At 40.0% G+C, this 20071-nt stretch overlaps 3 protein-coding genes and 1 long non-coding RNA gene across 5 annotated transcripts in view; 2 read left to right on the top strand and 2 right to left on the bottom strand.

The window, feature by feature from the left end:
- LOC146683423 (sodium-dependent neutral amino acid transporter B(0)AT1-like) lies at window positions 1-8281 on the top strand. Its single transcript, XM_085446359.1, has 12 exons — window positions 1-223; window positions 1810-1950; window positions 2084-2221; window positions 2306-2487; window positions 2578-2688; window positions 2787-2899; window positions 3126-3254; window positions 3769-3925; window positions 3999-4203; window positions 4290-4449; window positions 6925-7087; window positions 7751-8281. Exons 1-12 carry the CDS (start codon window positions 28-30, stop codon window positions 7919-7921), a joined length of 1866 nt encoding a protein of 621 aa, XP_085302485.1. The 5' UTR covers window positions 1-27; the 3' UTR covers window positions 7922-8281.
- Window positions 7823-10939, bottom strand: LOC146683424 (uncharacterized). The gene is made up of 2 exons (XR_014917575.1): window positions 10854-10939; window positions 7823-7875 (listed from the first exon to the last, which is right to left on the bottom strand). It is a non-coding gene; the product is annotated as an uncharacterized LOC146683424 (long non-coding RNA).
- On the top strand, window positions 9635-15291 carry slc6a18 (solute carrier family 6 member 18). Its single transcript, XM_085446361.1, has 12 exons — window positions 9635-10137; window positions 10834-10974; window positions 11256-11393; window positions 12402-12583; window positions 12761-12871; window positions 12948-13060; window positions 13145-13273; window positions 13361-13517; window positions 13639-13843; window positions 13933-14092; window positions 14182-14344; window positions 15066-15291. The coding sequence occupies exons 1-12, from the start codon at window positions 10002-10004 to the stop codon at window positions 15282-15284; spliced, it is 1854 nt and encodes a 617-aa protein (XP_085302487.1). The 5' UTR covers window positions 9635-10001; the 3' UTR covers window positions 15285-15291.
- The window catches only part of tert (telomerase reverse transcriptase), a 14298-nt gene continuing 8603 nt past the window's right edge, over window positions 14377-20071 (bottom strand). The window contains exons 14-17 of one of the 2 annotated variants that reach the window (XR_014917574.1): window positions 19695-19819; window positions 17462-17599; window positions 16117-16279; window positions 14377-15305 (exon numbers count right to left, since the gene is read on the bottom strand). Coding sequence is in view for 1 of the 2 variants with exons in the window: in XM_085446358.1 (XP_085302484.1) it covers window positions 16176-16279; window positions 17462-17599; window positions 19695-19819 (367 nt within the window). In the remaining variant the exon portion in view is untranslated. Of the gene's footprint in view, window positions 16280-17461; window positions 17600-19694; window positions 19820-20071 lie in introns of both variants that reach the window. The other variant, XM_085446358.1, reaches the window with a different exon arrangement.

Below are 20071 nucleotides of genomic sequence, written 5' to 3' on the forward strand. Positions count from 1 at the left end.
GTAACATCTCTGTTTTATTGGGCAACCATGAGACTGGTTCTTCCCAACCCAGGACTGGATCTCAGGATCCCAAACTATGAGGACCTGGAAAAGATGGAAAAGGAAGATGGTGACAGACCCAAATGGGATAACAAAGCTCAGTACATTTTAACATGTGTGGGCTTCTGTGTAGGGATTGGGAATGTGTGGAGATTCCCTTACTTGTGTCAAACCCACGGAGGAGGTAAGGCCAGAAGAAAACAGTAAAGCATCGCATTATTTCTGTCTCCAATTACAGTATTGTCATTTTTTATTGCAGTGTTATAGAGGTTTGTGGGTATGTTGCTGTTTTTGTCTTTTAAACATTTTCCTGAATTAGAAAGAATTAGAAAATAGTTTTAAAAGTTACAAAATCTGTGTGTCAAGGAAACTTAGTGGAAGCTTTGGAAATTAATACTTGACATTTGTAAGTGTCTGAATCCCAACAAAGCTACATTATGATATTTATTTTAAACATTGCCAATAGAAATAAGCCACAAACAATTTAATGAATGGGACAAATTGTTGTCAAGATAAATTTGGGAAGGTAAAAGGCCCTGAATTAGATTTAAAACCATACAATTGGCTAAAGGAAAAGGGGGGTGGGCCCTTACTTCTCTCAAGGATCATTATTGGGCAGCAAACATAATGTTTGATAAATTAAAGCTACGTTTTAATTGAAGCAGAAATTATACAGTGTATTAAAGATTTTTTATTAGAGCTTTATTTTAAGCTGTGACCTTTTCCTTCAAATAAACAATAATAATAATAATTTTTTAAATTCATGGAAAACAGAAAAAAAATATTAGCTTTGACTCCACCACTGATCTCCACCAGTCTTAGCTTGATAGCCCACAAAAGCTGTCAGTGTCATGTACTTGCTATGGCAATGCCATCTCAGAAATCAAGAGTTTAATCTATGATAACAGTGTTGTTGCTTAAACAACAATTGCCCTTCTGCACATGTACAAAAGTCATGTGTGTCGGTGGCTGTCTAATTCATGCACACTCTAGCATTGTTCAGTAACGAAGAAACACATTCACTGGGGGGGGGCATTTTTAAAAAGCCATTTTTAAAAATTCAAGTATTAATGTCACTGATCTCCCAGCAAGCCCCTGTCAGTTTTTGTTTAACTGCTGGTTGCAGCTCACCAATCTACACCACTGCTGAGAATATGAACCGTGCTCCCACTCTCTTTGAGATCTCTATCTTTGTGTATATATTTTTCATAGGTGACTATGGGATCTCATAATTATCTGGAATTTTCTGAATGGGCGTTTAGAGCCGTTACATGTATATCACATGTATAACATATCAATGTTCACACATGGAACAGCTGATAAATGGTAAATGGCCTGTATTTGTATAGCGCTTTACTAGTCCCTAAGGACCCCAAAGCACTTTACAGTACATTCAGTCATCCACCCATTCACACACAGGTGATGGCAAGCTACATTGTAGCCACAGCCACCCTGGGGCGCACTGACAGAGGCGAGGCTGCCGGACACTGATGCCACCGGGCCCTCTGACCACCACCAGTAGGCAACGGGTGAAGTGTCTTGCCCAAGGACACTACGACCAAGACTGTCAGGGCCGGGGCTCGAACCGGCAACCTTCCGATTACAAGACGAACTGCAACTCTTGAGCCACGATCGCCTGCATAAACCAGCTCAGCTCAGATTTAATAGCATCTGACTTCCAAACCTTATTCCACTACTAAGTATCTAAGTATGTGAGGTATTGCAAACACCTCTGACTGTCTAATTGTGCTGCTGATCAACATGTTCCAGGTGCCTTTTTGATTCCTTACATCATCCTGCTGGTGCTAGAAGGATTGCCCCTTCTGCTGTTGGAGTTTGGCATTGGCCAGCGACTCAGGAAAGGCAGTGTGGGCGTGTGGAGGGCCATCAACCCCTATCTGACTGGTGTTGGTAAGTAACGGCCTCTACAACCACATACCCAAGCAACAAATGGGAGAATTATCGGTACTACAGGAACACAAAGTTGTTAATGAAAGCTTGGTCCTGTGTAAATGTGATGTTTGTTAATGATCCTTTCCTACAGGTATTGCTTCCATGCTGGTCTCTTTATTGATTGGCCTGTACTACAACACCTTAATAGCCTGGATCATGTGGTATCTCTTTAATTCCTTTCAAGGCCCACTGCCTTGGACCCAGTGTCCTCTCAATGACAACCGAACAGGTAGCTGAAAAGACACAAGCACATACTTAGAATCTGTTAGTCTCCAATATCTAATCACAAGTGTGGACTTTTATGCATTTTCAGGCTTTATATCCGAGTGTCAGCAGAGCTCCACAGTGGATTACTTCTTTTACAGAGTCACTCTGAATGCCTCTGCCTCAATAACAGACTCTGGAGGACTCCAGTGGCCCATAGTGATCTGTCTGTTAGCTGCCTGGACAGTCATCTGTATCTGCTACATACGGGGGATCAGTACTTCAGGAAAGGTTTACTGAACTTTTTTTCAAAAACAAGCATTGCTTAATCAGTCTTATTGCTGTTATTTGACAATTTTTCACATCTTTTCATGACCTCAGGCAGTGTACGTTACAGCCCTCCTGCCTTATGTAGTGTTGGCCATCTTCCTGATCAGAGGACTGACTCTTAAAGGAGCCATGAACGGAGTGAAGTACCTGTTCACACCAGATGTGTGTATTTCAAAGTTCTATCATAAATATACATCATGTAACATTGTGTAAATATCTTAATACAAAGCCACATTACACTGTGTATCTCACCCTTGCAGGTGGATGAGCTGATGAACCCAACAACCTGGTTGGATGCAGGTGCCCAGGTCTTTTATGCCTTTAGTTTAGCATGGGGAGGCCTGATCTCCTTCTCAAGCTACAACCCTGTCCAGTAAGACTTATAAAGAAAGGCTTATATTTTCTGATAATCTAGATCAGATCTCTAATCCCCAGTTTCTGGGCTGCCTTTCCTCAGAACAGCCACCCCTCAAGACTCTCACCATTTAAAGCAATGCATTATCAGGGACTGCAACATCTAGTCCTTTTACTGAATGTATCACTACATGACTGTTACAGTAAGATTCGACTCACTTCTATTTTTACTTTCTTTCGCCAAGCAACAACTGCATGCAAGATGCGGTGAGCCTGACTATTATAACTGGCCTCACCTCAATCTATGCTGCCACAGTCACCTACACCGTCATTGGCTTCAGGGCCACTGACAAATATGACACCTGTATCAGTGAGTGAGTAAAGCTTATTTTAAGGCTTTGAGAAAGTTTGCTACATCATTTTAGTAAATGTCACTAAACTTGCTGACTAGGACTTTAAAAACCTTTTGAAAAATTTGGAACTTTTGAAAAATTATTCTCATTTTTCTTGCAAAAAACAATCATTTGAGCTTTAGCACAACAAAAATTATTAACTGGTATATATGTATATGTATGAAAAATGGACAGCTTGTTTATGAAGAGTTGAGCATTTTCATCATTGACATCTTGATTGGAAAAAAAAGATTTAAAAAAGTGCCACAGCTATCGCCACCTGGTGGCTTTTTTTTATAGAATGCAGCTTTAAGGCTCTTCCATATTTGCTTAATTTTTCTAACCTAGATTTGTCAGTGTTTGTAATATTTAAGATTCCTAAATTAACTTTCTTGTGTTTTTCTTTTTCATCTTTAATTAAAAATCTAAAAAAGGTTATTTGCATAACTAATGTATACTCCTGTTATTACTATTCTCAACTGTAATGTCTTCTTAGAAACATCAGGATGTTACTAAATGGATTTGAACTCCCTGAAGACAGCATCACTGCCAGCAACTACAATGCAGCCCTTCATCATCTGAACAGCTCCAATCCAGATACTGTTTTTGGACTGGACATTAAAACCTGTGACATGCAGAAACTCCTCAGTGAGGTGCCTATTTTAATGAAAATCTATCAAACTCCCATTTCCCATTTTTATTCTAATCTGCATTGTGTTTGTTCAGGGAGTGGAGGGAACAGGTCTGGCCTTTATTGTCTTCACAGAGGCCATTACCAAAATGCCGGGTTCCCCAGCCTGGTCTGTCCTGTTTTTTATCATGCTTCTCTGCCTCGGACTCTCAACACTTTTTGGCAACATCGAAGGAGTCGTAGTCCCTTTGAAAGACTTGAATTTATTTCCTAAAAAATGGCCCCAAGAGGCACTGACAGGTATTCTGTTTCAAAGACTAAACAATCAACACGTCGGCCTGCAACCCCAATGTTAACACAAGCTCCCTTGTTTTCATGTCTTTCAGGAGTAACGTGTCTTGTATCCTTCATCATCTGTCTGCTGTTTGCACAGCAGTCAGGCCTTTATTGGGTAACTCTCTTCGATAACTTTGCTGGATCAATCCCACTGCTGACCATTGGCCTGACTGAGATGATAGCTGTTGTTTACATCTATGGCATTGACAGGTTAGTGCACAAAGTTTATGTACTTTTAGATAATATTGTATTATATACAGTGTTGGGTAAGTTACTTTAAAATAGTAACTTAGTTACATTACTAGTTACTTCTCTCAAAAGTAACTCAGTTACTTCAAGTTACTCGTTACTTTCAAAGTAACTAGTTACTAGGGAAAGTAACTTTGGTTTTACTCAGAATTCTCTTGTTAATGTGTTGCTCCCATAACTTTGCCAGTCTTCTAGCTTGCTTACTTGCCACAGTGCACTGTGCCACCTACCAATAGAAAGAAAAAGATAATGTGCATATTTCCACGAGAGAAATCCCACGCCTGGACCGTCATTGACTGCTGCCATGATTCTAGCCTACGTCACAGCGTCATGTGCGCCTTTTACATCCAACACAAAAACTGCAGTCGTGGTGCTTTGATTGTACTCAGAACTCGGAAATTCTGCCTTCTGAATAGGAAGATGTAGGTAACACCAGACTGCAGATGAGCTGCATACAGGGCTGGACTGGGACAGAAAATTGTCCTGGGCATTTTGACTAGAGACCGGCCCACCATTATAGGAAAAATCATAAAGCCTTTGAATGAAAACTGTTGTGACAGTGATGTTCACTGTTCTGATGGTATATATGCATCAACCTATCAATCGTTTGTTGTAAGATTCAGATAATTATTTTTTAAAAGCTAGACATTTTAAATGAGAATAAGAAAGAAAAGTATTTCTTTGTGCCCACCTTTCCCTGTTAATGCCCTACATGCCCCCCTGGCAACACTTTGCTAGACCCGCCCCTGCACAGTTACCAGCTGTCAGCTACCTAAAAAAGGATCCTGGTGTTATTTGTCTCTCAGAAACAGTTCATAACTTCAACTCATCCATGTCACCTAAAAGGTAAACCTGTTTCTCCATCACAGCTCTGATGATCCAGTAAGGACATCTCCTGCTTTCATCTTCATGTTTCCCTCTCACCAGATAACCAAACCATATCATGACCAGCAGCTTTACAGCTGTGGCTCCAGCAAACATCAGCTGATACTAGAAATTAATATTAAATAAAGTCTAACAACAGCTGATCAAGCTTAAACGTGCTGCTGTTGTTTAGCGCGACATCCGCTGGTTTCCTCTTTCGGCGCAAAGTGGGCGATAAACAAACAAGAGAGCCGATCAGCTGATCATTGATCAGTTTTCATGATTGAAGTAGAAACGGGAGAATGAGAGGAGAGGCAGCTGTGCAGCGTAAACACAGAATAACTCCAGCTTTGTGTCTTTTTCATTGTAGCTGAATTACGGGACAAACTGTTCCTTTTCACTTCAATAAGAAACGCGTAATATTTTCTCTGAATACCAGACGGGACAGTTGGCAACTCTAATAACTTATGAACAAAATAAAGTTCAACATCATTAACTTCATAGCACCACCCAGCTGTATAGAAACTCCGTCATGCTAGCTAGCACGCAGTACGGAAAAAGTCAGAATAACGAAAATAAACTCCACCTAAACTTGGTTTATATCTGACCCAGAGAGACTGCAGGTCATAACTTCTTACCTGAAGTTCAGTTCACACTTGGACCGGCGGCCGCCTCGGGTCTCTTTTCCTTCATCCACCTGCTGGCCTCCACCACTTGCTAACGTTACTGAATCTGTGGAAGCCCCGTGATAGCCACCACACGAAGTAACGAGTAACGACCCTCTCTAAATCCCAGTAACGAGTAACGCGTTCCTGATTTTGGCATAATAACTAGTTACCGTGCTCGTTACCACAATAATAACGTAGTTACTGTAACGCGTTACTTAATAACGCGTTAGTCCCAACACTGATTATATAAAGCAGCCACACATCTGTAAAATCAGGAACATGATGTCCTGTAACCTTGTACAATCAGGCTGTCATCAATCTTTATTTGGTGCATTTAGCACAGTTGGACAACAATTAAATATTTAAGAGCCTATGTTATGCTCATTTCCAGCTCCAACTTTTATTATTTGTAGCTTTGCACAATCCACTGTTTAAAAGCATTTCTCATTCAGCCAATATTTGTCTTTGGTGCAGCCCCACCCTCTTTTTATGCCCTTTAAAACAACTTCCTTCTGACTGACTGCCCCTCCTAAACATAACATTTGAACAACATGTGTGCAGAGTTTCTTTGCTCACAGCCAGAGCCGTGTGTCTGAGATGATAGTTATCCTTTCTCGCTCAACTTTTCATAAAAGCAGAAGTAGGGATCATTTGTACACATGCTGACCTCATCATTTGAAACTTTGTCCATCCACCACTGCAGACTGTCCCTTAAAGCAATCACCTTGCACATTGCTTCTACAGGTTCTAACTTTACTGTTTACTGATCTTTGTATTGGTTCTACTTTAATATGAGTCTATTTACTTTTTGTTCTTTCATTTTTGTTTTTGTTTTATTTAAATAAAGTTATAATTCCATGAATTAAATCAAGTTTAATTTCATGAAAACCCTCTTGTGTGACAGGTTCAATGAAGACATCGAGTTCATGATTGGAAAGAAGCCTTGCATCTTCTGGCAGATTTCCCTGAGATTCACCAGCCCTCTCATCCTCCTGGTCATTTTAGTTTTCTACCTGGTGACTCAAGCCCAACAAGAACTCACCTATTTAGTCTGGGACCCCGACTACGTGAGTTCACAAAGACCACTTCTTATAAAAATCTGTGAAATCTGAAAAAAAAAAGGAAAAAGAAAACAATCAACATTATCTCTCAGAATCAGCTGTTTTTCTTTTATGTTATTTTACCACATTTAATGAAGAAATTTAATTTTTACCTGCATAATATAAAAAAACCCTCCAGATTTTCATTGTCAGACAACAGGACAGGTTTACAGGTTGTTTTCATGGATTGAAGCGGGGAGTTGACAGCTATTGCAAAGCTGCAATAACTCCTTCAACTCTCCTGTTGGGTTCAAAAAGTTCAGGAAGCCTCGCCCTGTTGGTTTCATCAACGGAGCTGCAAGCTGTTTAATTGGCGTGTCGGGTTGGAGGGTTGAGTCAAACAAATTATATTTCCATCCAGCCAAACGTTATGGCACCAACTGAGGTTCACAAGCTCATGATGACCAGTTGAAAGCCCCCTATTGATATCATGACAATCAAGGTGGCACATGGCTTTTTTAAATGTGTTTTTTATTGTAGTACAAAAAAGTTAGCTGATTCTGAGGGATTCAGGTGGGGGAGGGGCCCCTCATTTAATTTATATATATATTTGCAATAGTTGCTTGTGTGAAGTTTAAACAGTAATGAAAACAGGCTTGTTTGCTCATTGTGCTGTTTTATGGTTTGCAGGACGAATTTCCAACTCTGGCATCAGTACCTTACCCTTCATGGATCAATGTGGTCATCTTTGTTTTGGCAGGAATTCCCAGTCTGGTGGTGCCTGTCTATGCCTTGTGCAGGCTGGTTTTTGTACGCTGCAAGAAAAAGATGAAGCCAGAGAAAGACATTAATCAGATATAAACAATTGCCTAAACAAGTCAGGCAAAAATATTTTATTTTGTCTAATAAAGGAAAAGTTATTTAAATACTGTGTCAGCATCAGAAGCATCATGTCTCTTTCATCAGTGCACTTTTGTCATGGTGGGGATAAAATGTAACATATTTTGACATGTGAATACATATTTAAGTAAGCTTTGCCATTAGATTATTGTTGAGTTATTGGAGGATTAGTTCATTTAACTGCTCAGTAGAGGTGTATGGATGGATGGCCGGATGGATGGATGGATGCCGAATGCATTGCAGAAGCATATCCATACCAGCAGGTGGCAGAAACCAGCCGTGTGGAACTGTATCAATTTGAAGACAAGGGAATAAAAGATGGTCACCAAATGTTTGAAAAAGACTTGATCCTTATTTTTAAATACTCAGACATCAAAGAATCCGATGACTGCAAGATTTAATAACTATAACTGAGAATTATTAACTAAATTTACTGACGTTTGAATATGTCTATGCTTGACAGGTGATGATGTCACTTCTCCCGGGAAAAGAGAAGCAGTTTGGATATATCCACTAATTAAACATAACATAAATTAATTAATATATAATAATTAAGGTGTTTCAGGTGCAAACTGCACTTGTTATCAAGCACATTATTATCTTACCGCCACATCATAATTGCACCTCCAGCTCATCGACTAAATGTGCCACTACATGTTATGTATTAGACACTCCCCTTTATGATCCAAAGGACCAGCAAATTATTGTAAGTTCACATAGGCTGTCGTCATGTTTCCACTCTGCGCTTGGCCTATTAAAAATGTCCTGAGAAATCGATTTTTATGATGACCCGTGATGAAGGCGTGATGTCGAAATGCGCAGGTCAGGCAGTAAAATAGTTCTTTGTTAGTGCTTCAGTTGCTCCTTCAGACTTTATTCTGTCCTCCTTGCACCCTGGATGTAGGCCAGAAACCTCTATTTGGCTCCTACAATAGGACTGACACATGAATATATATAACACTGATGGGGCAGTTTAGTAACGCCTAACTTGTTTGGCTTTTGACCGGAGCACTTGAATTAAAATCGGCGCAGAGTCAGCCAGTGAAAGAAACTTCACACATAATATCTGAGACACCGTTGGCTGGATTTGTTTTTTGCTCTTTTCAATGCATAAGCGGACATCGCTGCTTAATATGACCATAATATAGGAAATGGGACAGCTTTGGTGTGCTTGATTAGGAATGAATGTTAGCAATATCAGAGAGAGCTAGAGACAGCAATCAAGCCTGCATCTAAGCATAAAAATCTGCAACACAAGGATTCATGAAGTGACGACGGAAATGTCAACTGGCCAGGAGAAAGAAAACACTTCAAAAAAATCATATTTGAGGAAGGAAGAGTGTGGATTTGCAGTTTAAATCTCAACCTGAGTTCACAGGTACAGGTAAGAAATGTGGACACAAATTATTATTGACTTTTATGTCTGGAAAAAATGCCCTTAATGGTGAAATGTATCAAAAACATCATTTGATTAGATCGACTTTCATCACTTCAGATTTAGGTTTGCGTACATCTATTCTCAAACTAGAGCACAGAAAGACCCGGTAACCTTTTCACTCATTTTGCAAGAAGATTGTATGCGAGAACAATGTTTGATTAGCTGTTCGGCACAACTCTCCTGATGTCTCTTCCACCCTGTATCTGATTGCTCTGATGTAGGTCGGTGTAGCAGAGAAAAGCATCACCAGGTTATCCATTAATTCAAGTTTCAGCACACTCCCATTCTGCGGGAGGGAGGTAAAACCATTAAATCACCCTGGCAAGTGTTTCACCAAACTTCCTGCTGGCTGGATGTCTCAAAAAGAACAGAATCTGCACCTCTGACTCAGAGACGGGAGGGTCGCACAGAGGATGAAAGAGGAGTGCTGAACATCACGAAGACCGAACCAATCAGGAGTGTAATTCATCCAAAGTACGGAGCAGGAGAATTCTGGACTAACCACAAAATATATGCAATTTGATCAGACTGCATGCTACAATTCCATTAGGTGTATTTTTGTAACACAACTGGAATTGCACTGAGTCTTTTTTCCAGCTGAGGATGGGAAAAGACGCTGGGCCGGAGGAGAGACCCAAGTGGGACAACAAGGCTCAGTATCTGCTGACATGTATTGGTTTTGCAGTGGGAATCGGAAATGTGTGGCGATTCCCTTACCTCTGCCAAATCTACGGAGGAGGTGAGATGCTGCCCTTTTACTCACTTTACACCATCGCTCCTACTGTAAGAGTATCTGTAAGAGTCCTGTTTAATCATCCAGTGTAGAGATGCTTTAATCGGTTTGCATTTCCATTTTGTTTCAGTAGGTATTAACGAACAAACCGGGTCGGTCCCTGAACCTGTCTGGAAATGAATAACTTTATGTATACCTGATTAACCATGGGAATCATTACATACTGTTTGTGAGGAATATATCCACCTTTGTTTGCTTCCTCATATACCCAGAGAGATACGCCGAGTCCTCATGCCACGGAGTTCTATAGGAGCCTGCTCTGGGTCAGGCTGTGTAAACAGCCAGTCCAGAAAATGTGTGTGGGCTCTATCACCTTCACATATTGACTTCCCAAAAGACTGTTTCTCAAATCTGCTGAGCGTCTGTTTAACTTTGGCTTAGTCTGTTTAATTGAGTCACGTTTTTCTATTGTTAATCTCCCCTCAGATGTTTGGTTTGGAGCTCGTACGGTGAAGCAGCGAGGTGACACGAGAAGTTAATAATTTTTTTTAAAATTTTGTAAATATAGTGGGTTTTTCTTTTTAAAAAAAAAAAAAAGTCAGCCCGATTCCCAGCAAACCAGTGTGTTTTCATTAGCAGAGCTTTGCACTGTAATCATAAAAATGCCTAACTGTAAGATAAATATTTACTTCATGTCTTCAGGTGCATTCCTCATCCCTTACCTGATAGCGCTGGTGTTTGAGGGCCTCCCCCTGCTCTTCCTTGAGCTGGCTGTAGGACAGAGGCTCCGGAAGGGCAGCGTGGGTGTCTGGAAGACCATCAATCCCGTAATCGGTGGAGTAGGTGGGTAACCCAAAAAGTAATAGTAAATGTTTTTATGTACTCTACAGTTATACTATTCGAGTGTGTTGCTTTATTTTAACGACATATTAGTTAATCTAAGATTCTTAGTTGTTTTTCAACCCTTTAGTCAACTGTATCATGTACAATAATAAAGTAGAAAGTAAAACAGAATAACCAAAAAATAAATGTTTCTTTTGTTGAAATTGACACCGGTCAAAGATTCCTCATTTTTAAATTCAAAAAATAAAATTAATACCTGAAAAAATCTTTCTTATGTGCAGGCATCGCCTGTTTGATTGTATCGTTTCTGGTGGGCGTTTTCTACAACACCATTCTGGCCTGGGTGCTGTGGTACTTCTTCCACTCTTTTCAGGAACCCCTGCCGTGGAGCACCTGCCCACTAAATGAAAGCCGCATAGGTGAGACAGGAGCACACCTCGGTATTATTCTTGCTTGATAAATTTATGGCCGTACGCCGTGATTCTGCTGCTGCTCCACTGTTTGCAGATTTAATAACAAAGATAAAGTTTAGGATTATCAGTAAAGATTTATGGCTGCCTGCCAAGCTCTTGGTAGCATTTCAAGAGAGATTCAGTAAAAAAAAAAAAATACTGCTGGACAGCTTTATGGCACAAAGGGAACATTGCACCACAACATAAAATAAAAAAGACAATGATTTTTTTTAAAGATAGGTACAACTAAGACATGAGATGAACAAGTAAATAGCAATGATGATGCAGTGTTGGGACTGTTGACGCTCTGCTGAATTTGTAATTTTGCACACTTTTAAACAAATGAACAGTATTTTGTGGTAGTTTCATTTTAATGGAGAGACACAATACCAAACACACCAAAACATGATTTAGAGAAAATCCTTGTTGGCAATCACAGCGGTGAGACGTTTCCTGTAGTTGGTCAGCAGGTTTGCAAAATTCTCAGGAGGATTTTAGTTCACTTCTATTTACAGAAACTCCAAATCTTTTAGGTTTCGTGGCTGCTGTTTGGCAACTCAAAGTTTCACTCCACATATTTTCTATAGGACTGAGGTCTGAAGACTAGGAAGACCACTCCATGACCTTAATGTGCTTCTTCTTTAGCCACTGTTTTGTTGCCATAAAGATCTGTTTTGGGTCATTGTCACATTGGAAGACCGATTTGTGACCAACGTTCAGTGTTGCAGCTGCGGGTTTCTCATCCAAGATGTTTCAGTACGTGGGCCCATACATTGGCACCATTTACAGAAAAATAGTCCCAAAGCATAATGCTTCCAACTCCATGCTTGAGGCAATTGTAATTTTATATTTGTTCTATTTACAAATAGTCGCACCAGCAGTTATCTTCTCACCAACCTTCTTGTCGATGGTGCTTTGGCCCATTCCAGCCTTATGCTGGTCTACAAAATCTTTTGCGTATGTGTGTCCATGTAGACTATAATTTGGAGTGTAAAAAAAGCACTCCGGTAAATTACTTCTGGTACCGTGAAACCCTCAACATCACACCTGACATCGAGATCAGCGGCTCCGTGGAGTGGGGGATGGTGATCTGTCTAGCCAGCGCCTGGTGCATCGTCTACATCTGCTTCATCAAAGGCATCGACTCCGTGGGAAAGGTCAGTGTAACTACCAAAAACATTTAATATTTAATGATAGGTTGCAGAACACTGGACGCCTAACCCTGTGCTATCACGATATGTGGTTTCTATCTTACAAAACTGTTCTCCCAAGTCATTACATCTGTCATTTCCCCCCAGAAAACATGTTATTTTAATGTTTCTATATATTTTCAGGCTGTGTATGTGACATCTACCTTCCCTTACCTGGTGCTGACTATTTTCCTGATCCGTGCCCTCACTCTGCCTGGAGCTACTGATGGACTGTTGTACCTCTTCACCCCTGATGTGAGTTGGAGTGAAATTTTTAATCTTTTGTCCCACAAACAGCTGATTTCCTAATCAGATGTTATGCTCGTGACAGTGGCAAACCCTGACGGACCCACGGGTGTGGTTGGACGCCGCCACGCAGATCTTCTTCTCTCTTTCTGTGGCGTTTGGAGGTCTCATATCTTTCTCCAGTTACAATGAAGAGAAGTAAGGACAGACACTTCTTAACCTCCCCCGGTGAACACGGGGTGATTAGTAAGCTCGTCTTTCTCTCGCTCTTTGTGTTGTTAGAAACAACTGCGAGAGAGACGCTGTTCTTGTGGGAGTGATAAACAGCGCAACGTCTATCTACGCCTCCATTCCGATTTTCTCCATCCTGGGGTTTAAAGCCACCACCGCCTTTAACGCCTGTAAAGACGAGTACGTAAGCATGCCTATTTTAGGTGGGGTTTTGCAACTACGTCTTTGCCTGATCCTGAGTACTTACTCTTCAAATCTTATCTGCAGGAACATCCTGGCTCTGACCAATTACTTTGAGTTCTCAGACCAGAACATAACCCTGCAGAACTACGATTACTGGTATGAATATCTAAATACGACATATCCAGAGAAATTCCAGAGTCTGTCCCTGAGGGAGTGTGATCTACAAAAATTACTTAAGCAGGTACTCACTCCATCTTATAGTCATTCTTCTATCCTCGAGCCCCTCCATCCACAAACACTGGTCATTTTCAGACATTGCCATTTCAAGTATCCTCATTAGCTTCTTGTTTTTTTATCTTCAGAGTGTTTCAGGTACTGGCCTGGCTTTTATCGTGTTCACTGAAGCGGTGATATCGATGCCAGGCTCGCAGGTATGGGCCGTACTGTTCTTTGTCATGCTCTTTAGTTTAGGTCTCTCCTCCATGTTTGGTAACATAGAGGGTGTCCTCGCGCCCCTCAATGAACTCAAACTATTGCCCAGGTGGATGCCCAAGGAACTCATATCAGGTACTTGCACATCAGCTTGTGCTTTTTAAGTCAAAAACAATTTCCTTTGAATTCCCTCTTTTAAACTTTCACCTTCTTCACTTCTGCAGCGGTCATCTGTTTGATATCCTTCTTGGTGGCGCTCCTCTTCACCTTGAGCTCAGGCAACTACTGGGTGGAGGTGTTTAATGGTTACGTGGGATCTGTACCTCTGCTCATCATTGCTTTATTTGAGATTATTGGAGTTATTTACTTCCGTGGAATGAAAACGTAACTTTTTCTCCTCTTCTTCCTGAACATAACACTGTAAACTTCACTAACAATCATAATTCATATCCGTTTTACGTCTCCTCTGCCAGTTTCAGTGACGACATCTATATCATGACTGGGAGGAGGCCAAACATCTTTTGGAAGGCGTGCTGGATGGTGATCAGTCCTTTACTGCTCCTGGTGGTGTTTGTTGCCTATGTGATTGTCCAGGCACAGACACGTCCCACCTATCAAGCATGGAACCCAGATTATGTAAGCAGGAAAGCCAAGAATTGAAGAATGAATCTACTCATAAGTCAAGATTTTATTAGGTGCAGTTTGTTCGCTCCTTTATTTATCTTCAGAACTGCTCCAATTTTCTGTTCCATCACATCCCAAAGGTACATTACTGGATTGAGATCTTTTAATTGTGGAGACAATTTGAGTACAGTGAAATGATCTGAGCTGTGAGTCATAGCGAGTTATCCTGAAGGAAGATGCTACTAAAAATCAAACTGACTTCTGAAATGAATCCAGCAGCCAGACTTTTACCTGAGAAGCGACTATCTGTAATGTCTGTTAACAAACAAGCAAGAGTTTAAAAATGTCTATCAAAACCTACATTTTAACAAATATGTCGATTAATAAATATAGACCGGCGGGATAAAATGACAGCTCAGTCCTTTATGGGATTTTATGAGCCTGAAATATCTCTTGGTTGGTTTCGATAACCTTAAGTTAGCCCTAAAGCACTAAAACAGCAACCACTGACCAAAGTGCTGGACACAGCAATAAAAAATAGAATTTAAATAAAGTAAATCAATATAAAAAATGAATTGAATTAGTCAAGCTAAGCTAATTGCCTGCTTGCTGGTTGTTGCGCTCTATTTAACCCGAAGAAAGAAAATTAGCGCATTTTACCAATTTTAAACCATATTTTATAATTAAATAAATAAATGTCCTTCATTGTTTCCACCTTGATCTTTCTTTTCAGGAAAAATTCCCTGAAACTGAAGAGAAGCTTTATCCAGACTGGGTCTTTGCCATAATCATCCTCCTCTGCGTGGTGCCTGTGATTTCCATTCCTCTGGTGGCCCTCTACCAGCTGCTTCGTGGCAGATTCAGAAAGTCCTCGGTTGGGATGGAATTGAATCCCTACGACAACGACGCCTTCGTGACTGACACACAGGAACAGAAGACTCAAAGGGCTTAAGGACTGTGGAGAGTAAAAATGCTGCCATACAGCAAAAATCCAGATGTTTATCACTGCTTTTCATCAAAATTCACTAGAATTTCATACAGATTCTGATGTTTACTTGACATATGAAACATTACATTACTTCCCTTGAAAATAAAACAGGATTTATTTAACAGTGACATTCTTAATTTTCATTTTACATATTTTTTACATATCATATATCCAATATAACATTATATCCATTACACACCTTTCTTTGACTCCAAATATATGAATCTGCACAGTTGAACATAGTAAAAATAAAAGAAAATAAAAAAGAACACAGAACCCTTCAGGTTTGTTCATTTCTGAACAACTTTAGCATTATCTAAAGAACTGAGCATATGTGATGTAACACAAAAGTAAAAAAAAACAATCCTTTCGTGAATGGCTCACAACTTCTGTGACGTATGTCCTCACATGCTCTTTATGGAAAACTACTACAAGGTGTAAATCAAAGTCCACAAAGACACACACAGCTATGGGCTGAGACCTGCTCTATTAAAGTAGCTGCATGACTTTCAATTACCGATCTTGACAGGTTGCTGTTGTTTGATTGTGTGCATTTATGACTGAGGTTTAGCACTTAAGTGTTTTGCAGCACACGACTAAGTACTGTGTTTTCCAGACATGTTTCCTGACACTCTAGATCCGAAAGATGTCATGTATTGGTTTGAGGTTTTTTTGGTGATATATATTGTTAAAACACTTACAACTTAAGAATTAAACAAAGCAAAAGAAAAAAAAAAGGCTTTTAATATGTTTTTAACAAAAAAGGGGAGGGAATCTAGATTAAATAAATCCATACCTTTAATCTCCGAGTATTGTTCTGCGGTCATGTTGGAAACTGGGACTAGGAATAGTAATTTACGTCTGAATGGCCAAGAAGTCGACTGGAGTCCTGGGGTTAGCGGCCTGCCGCACCCTGGCCAGCCTCAGGTCCCCCAGACGCCGCTCCAGACTGCGCTTTCCTGTAAAAAGATAAAGATAAGAAGCTTTTTATTTCCTTCTTTGGTGACAAACTGTAAAATCAAATGACAGGTGCCAATAAACTGCAGATTATACATGTAAAATGATATGTGTATATTGGCTAAATTAGGTGCACCTCTTACAAAGTCCACATTTAAAAAGAATCAGCCTTCCTGGAAAGCGACAGGAAGGACAGCCTTTCGTAGTGAAATCGAAAAGCTTCATTTTTCCAAACTGTAGTACTTTTATTTTGTTTTTAATTATTCTTGCCTAATTAAGCATCCACACACACACATACACACAGGCAGCGGTTATTTTATCCTGCTGTAGTCCTCAAAGGTTCACCACAGCAAACAAATCTGCATGTTTGATATGGGACTTTACACCAGATGCCCTTCTGGATGCCCCTCCTAGAAGTGCACAAACTCGTGACCCCTTCAGGCTGTCTCTTCGTGTCTCCTCCTTTTGCACGTAGGGAGGAAACAAAGAGACTCCTACTGATAGTATGCACATGCACTTCTTTGGATGTTATTTGTGACTCTGCAGCAAATTATTTTTGATATGCAAATACAACTTAATATGTGAGCAGAACAAGAGTCTGCAACTGACAAAAGTGTCAGTGGTGTTGGGGATCGTCAAAATTGCTGGGCTCATGAAAAAAAGAAATGTACAGCCAGATTTTATCCACAATGAAAGATCATCTGGAAAGCATCCAATTGGCTTCAGCCTCATTTTTCAGCAACAAAATGATCCAAGACAGACTGCTAATGCAGTAAAAGCAATGGATAGAAAAAACACACAGTGCAGCACTATCAGTTTTGGATTGGCCTCCCCAGAGCCCAGACCTCAAAGAGAAACAGCCAAGATCCAAAGAAGAGCTGTGAATGTGCTTCAAGAAGCCTGGAGAACTATTCCTGAAGCCTCCTTAAAGAAATTACAAGAAAACGTAAAAGAAAAAAGGTAATCATACCAAATTCCAACTGTTTTAGAATTGCACTTTGTTTTGTCTTGTATTTCCATGTATTTTTGCACACGTTTTAATTCATCACTGTGCCCATTTTCCATTTTAACAACAAAATCTAAAGGAAAACTGAGATGCTCAGACTTCTGCAGAGTACTTTGCGTAACATTTTAATTGCATTTTTTGGAAGAAGAATCTGAACATCACTTTTGAGACTACATACGTTTGTGCAGGTGTGCGAGCAGATCTTTATAGAGAAGACGGTGTTGTGACAGCACCAGCAAGAAGCACAGACAGAAAAGCAGCTCCACTGCTTCGTACTGCACAATCCCCGTCTGGGCCTTATCACCTAAAATCAGTCCTAGAGGGGCAAAGAGAGAAGAAATTAAGTTATTAATGTGTTTGCTCAGGTGGCTGAAGGAAAATGGGTTGAATTTTACATCACAGCTCAGTAACACTGCAGCAATTGTGGGTTACAATCCAGTACTATCCAGTGAATAGTTTAGCTTATCCTATAATAACACATGTTAATGAAATTAACATAGCGTTTACTCACTTTAGTAATACTATAGCAACCTGCTAAAATAAATGGTTATATCAATGCAGTACGTATGCTGACAACATATTGTGATATTACAGGATACCATCAGCCTAATATCCTCAAAATCACATTGAAACTGTTTAAACTATCATCCCCAGCAATTTGTGCGCTGTAAATAATGTTTATATTTATTTAAACATTCAAAAGTCTTAGGGTTAATTAAGCGCACACAACACTGCTGCAAACTAGGAATTTACTATGTGGTTTAGTCTAATGTTTAACTTTCCAGGCTGAATGAGGTTATAAATCTCCTGATTCTCCTAAACGTACCATGAATACACAGAATGAACTATAATGGAAAACAAACGCAAATTACTACCATACATCCTGAACACATGCCAAAATAACTGACAGAAGTAGAAGTAGAAGAACTTCTACTTCTAGAACATCAGAAAATATCTGGCTGTGCAAAAGTCTTGAGCCACCCTTCATATTTTTCTTAGCTGGACATTTTAAGCAGTCTTGAGCAGCAGTTCTCCGGGCTTTATGAAGATCTTTTAAAGTTTTTCTTTGGACATCATCTGCTTTTTCACTCATTTTCACTTCAGTCATGACCATTTTCACAGGACTGTTTCTTTGTTAAGCCACTTGACACTGGCCTGAATCGTTCAACATAAAAAGGGCAGCTAACCCAAATGCCAAATTTTAATAAGAACTCAACTGTAAATTACCGGAAACAGGTTTTCCAGAGTGATTAATCCAAATTTGCAATTTGCTGTTCAAGTTATTGAAGCATTGTGGGAGCACCTTGATAGAAAGTATACTTCTGTTACTGGAATTCCCACTGCCTGACCCGACGAAGCCTCGAACCATGTTAACCATTTGCCACACAGTCACCCTGACGCCACTATATTCCTCGCTCCTTTAAACTGTTTGCACAAGAATAATTAGCACCCCTGCGGAGTGTGGTCTCCGCAGGGGTGCTAATAAAAAAAAATAAAGTATGCATTAAATACAATACCATCTATATAATTTAAAAATAAGTGACATTAAACTAGCACGCAGTGATTAAGAAGATGTAGATAACTGAAAATGAAAAAGGATAAAATATAACAGCTCTGAAAGCGTCCAACTCGCAAGTATGTGGGACTCATTAACTCACAGGAGCACATTAACTTGGCTCTGCTGTTATTTGCCAACATCCAGTTTGGAGAGGAGTAAGTTTAACTGCTGTAACTGATCCTGAGTCTGCCGTTTCAGGTAATATAATACATTTTTGTATTCTCTCCTGTTTTCATCTGCTCGTTTAACTGGGAGCACTGACATCTCAGGGTGTTAGCGACACAATTATCACACTCTCACTGAGCTTTCACAAGCGACATCACCCGAAAAGGGCGCCCTCTGCTGGCCACGAGCCTGATGCCACTGCTGTTTGCTGTTCGGCTTAAACAAATCTATAGTATGGTAAACAGGACACCACAGCAGTACTCTGAGTGCATCTCTACCTCTAAAATCCAGCTTGTGTGGCTGCTATCTTAAGTAAATATTAAATCTATAAGGAAAATGAGAGGGAAGCATCCCTGTCACCAAAATGGATCAAACCATAAAGTTCCCAGATTGAAGAGCAACCGAGTAAAACTTGAGGAGCAAAAAAGGCACAAAGTAAAATGTGCTAAGGTCCAAAACATTAAGCACATCATAGCAGTGCTGGATTTTTTGCCCTGGTTGTCAGTCTTCTTATACCTGAACATCTTGTTTTTTTCCAACTACCCACATTACTCTTTAAAACTGCAGGATCTTACTTCACAATACAACTTGCAGAGATGCTATTACTTGATTTGAACGTGTTTATATCAAACTACTGCCCACTATTACCAATCAGTAACAAAGTGCTGCTGTGAAATGCAAAAGTTGCCTTTGTTGCTGCGTCTGATGAGCTTGTTGCAGTACTGGGCCATCTCCCATATCAGCTGCAGAAAGAAGACGGGGTTCTTGGAAACGGTCTGACCAAAGGGCAAACTTTGGGCACAGACGTGAAATCTGAAGAGGAAAAAAAAAAACAGGAAGACTCACACAAAAACTGTAAATGAGGACAGGTTCAGTTAGACATTTACATTTAGAGATAAACAACAGGACAATTATTTCTTTTTTTTTTTTTTGCCTGTCCCGTTTGGCTCTTTTGCCATCAGAATTATTGTCTAAAGGCAAAGAAAGATGCCCAACGGATTTACTTTACCAAATTGACCATCCCAGCCTTGCCGTAATGGTCCATTTGATTCACCTTTTATTGTT

The sequence above is a fragment of the Copadichromis virginalis genome, linkage group LG22 (assembly GCF_057382275.1).
Source record: "Copadichromis virginalis isolate Kocher_CV1m ecotype Utaka linkage group LG22, C_Virginalis_male_GT1.1, whole genome shotgun sequence".
In the NCBI taxonomy this organism is placed as follows: Eukaryota; Metazoa; Chordata; class Actinopteri; order Cichliformes; family Cichlidae; genus Copadichromis; species Copadichromis virginalis.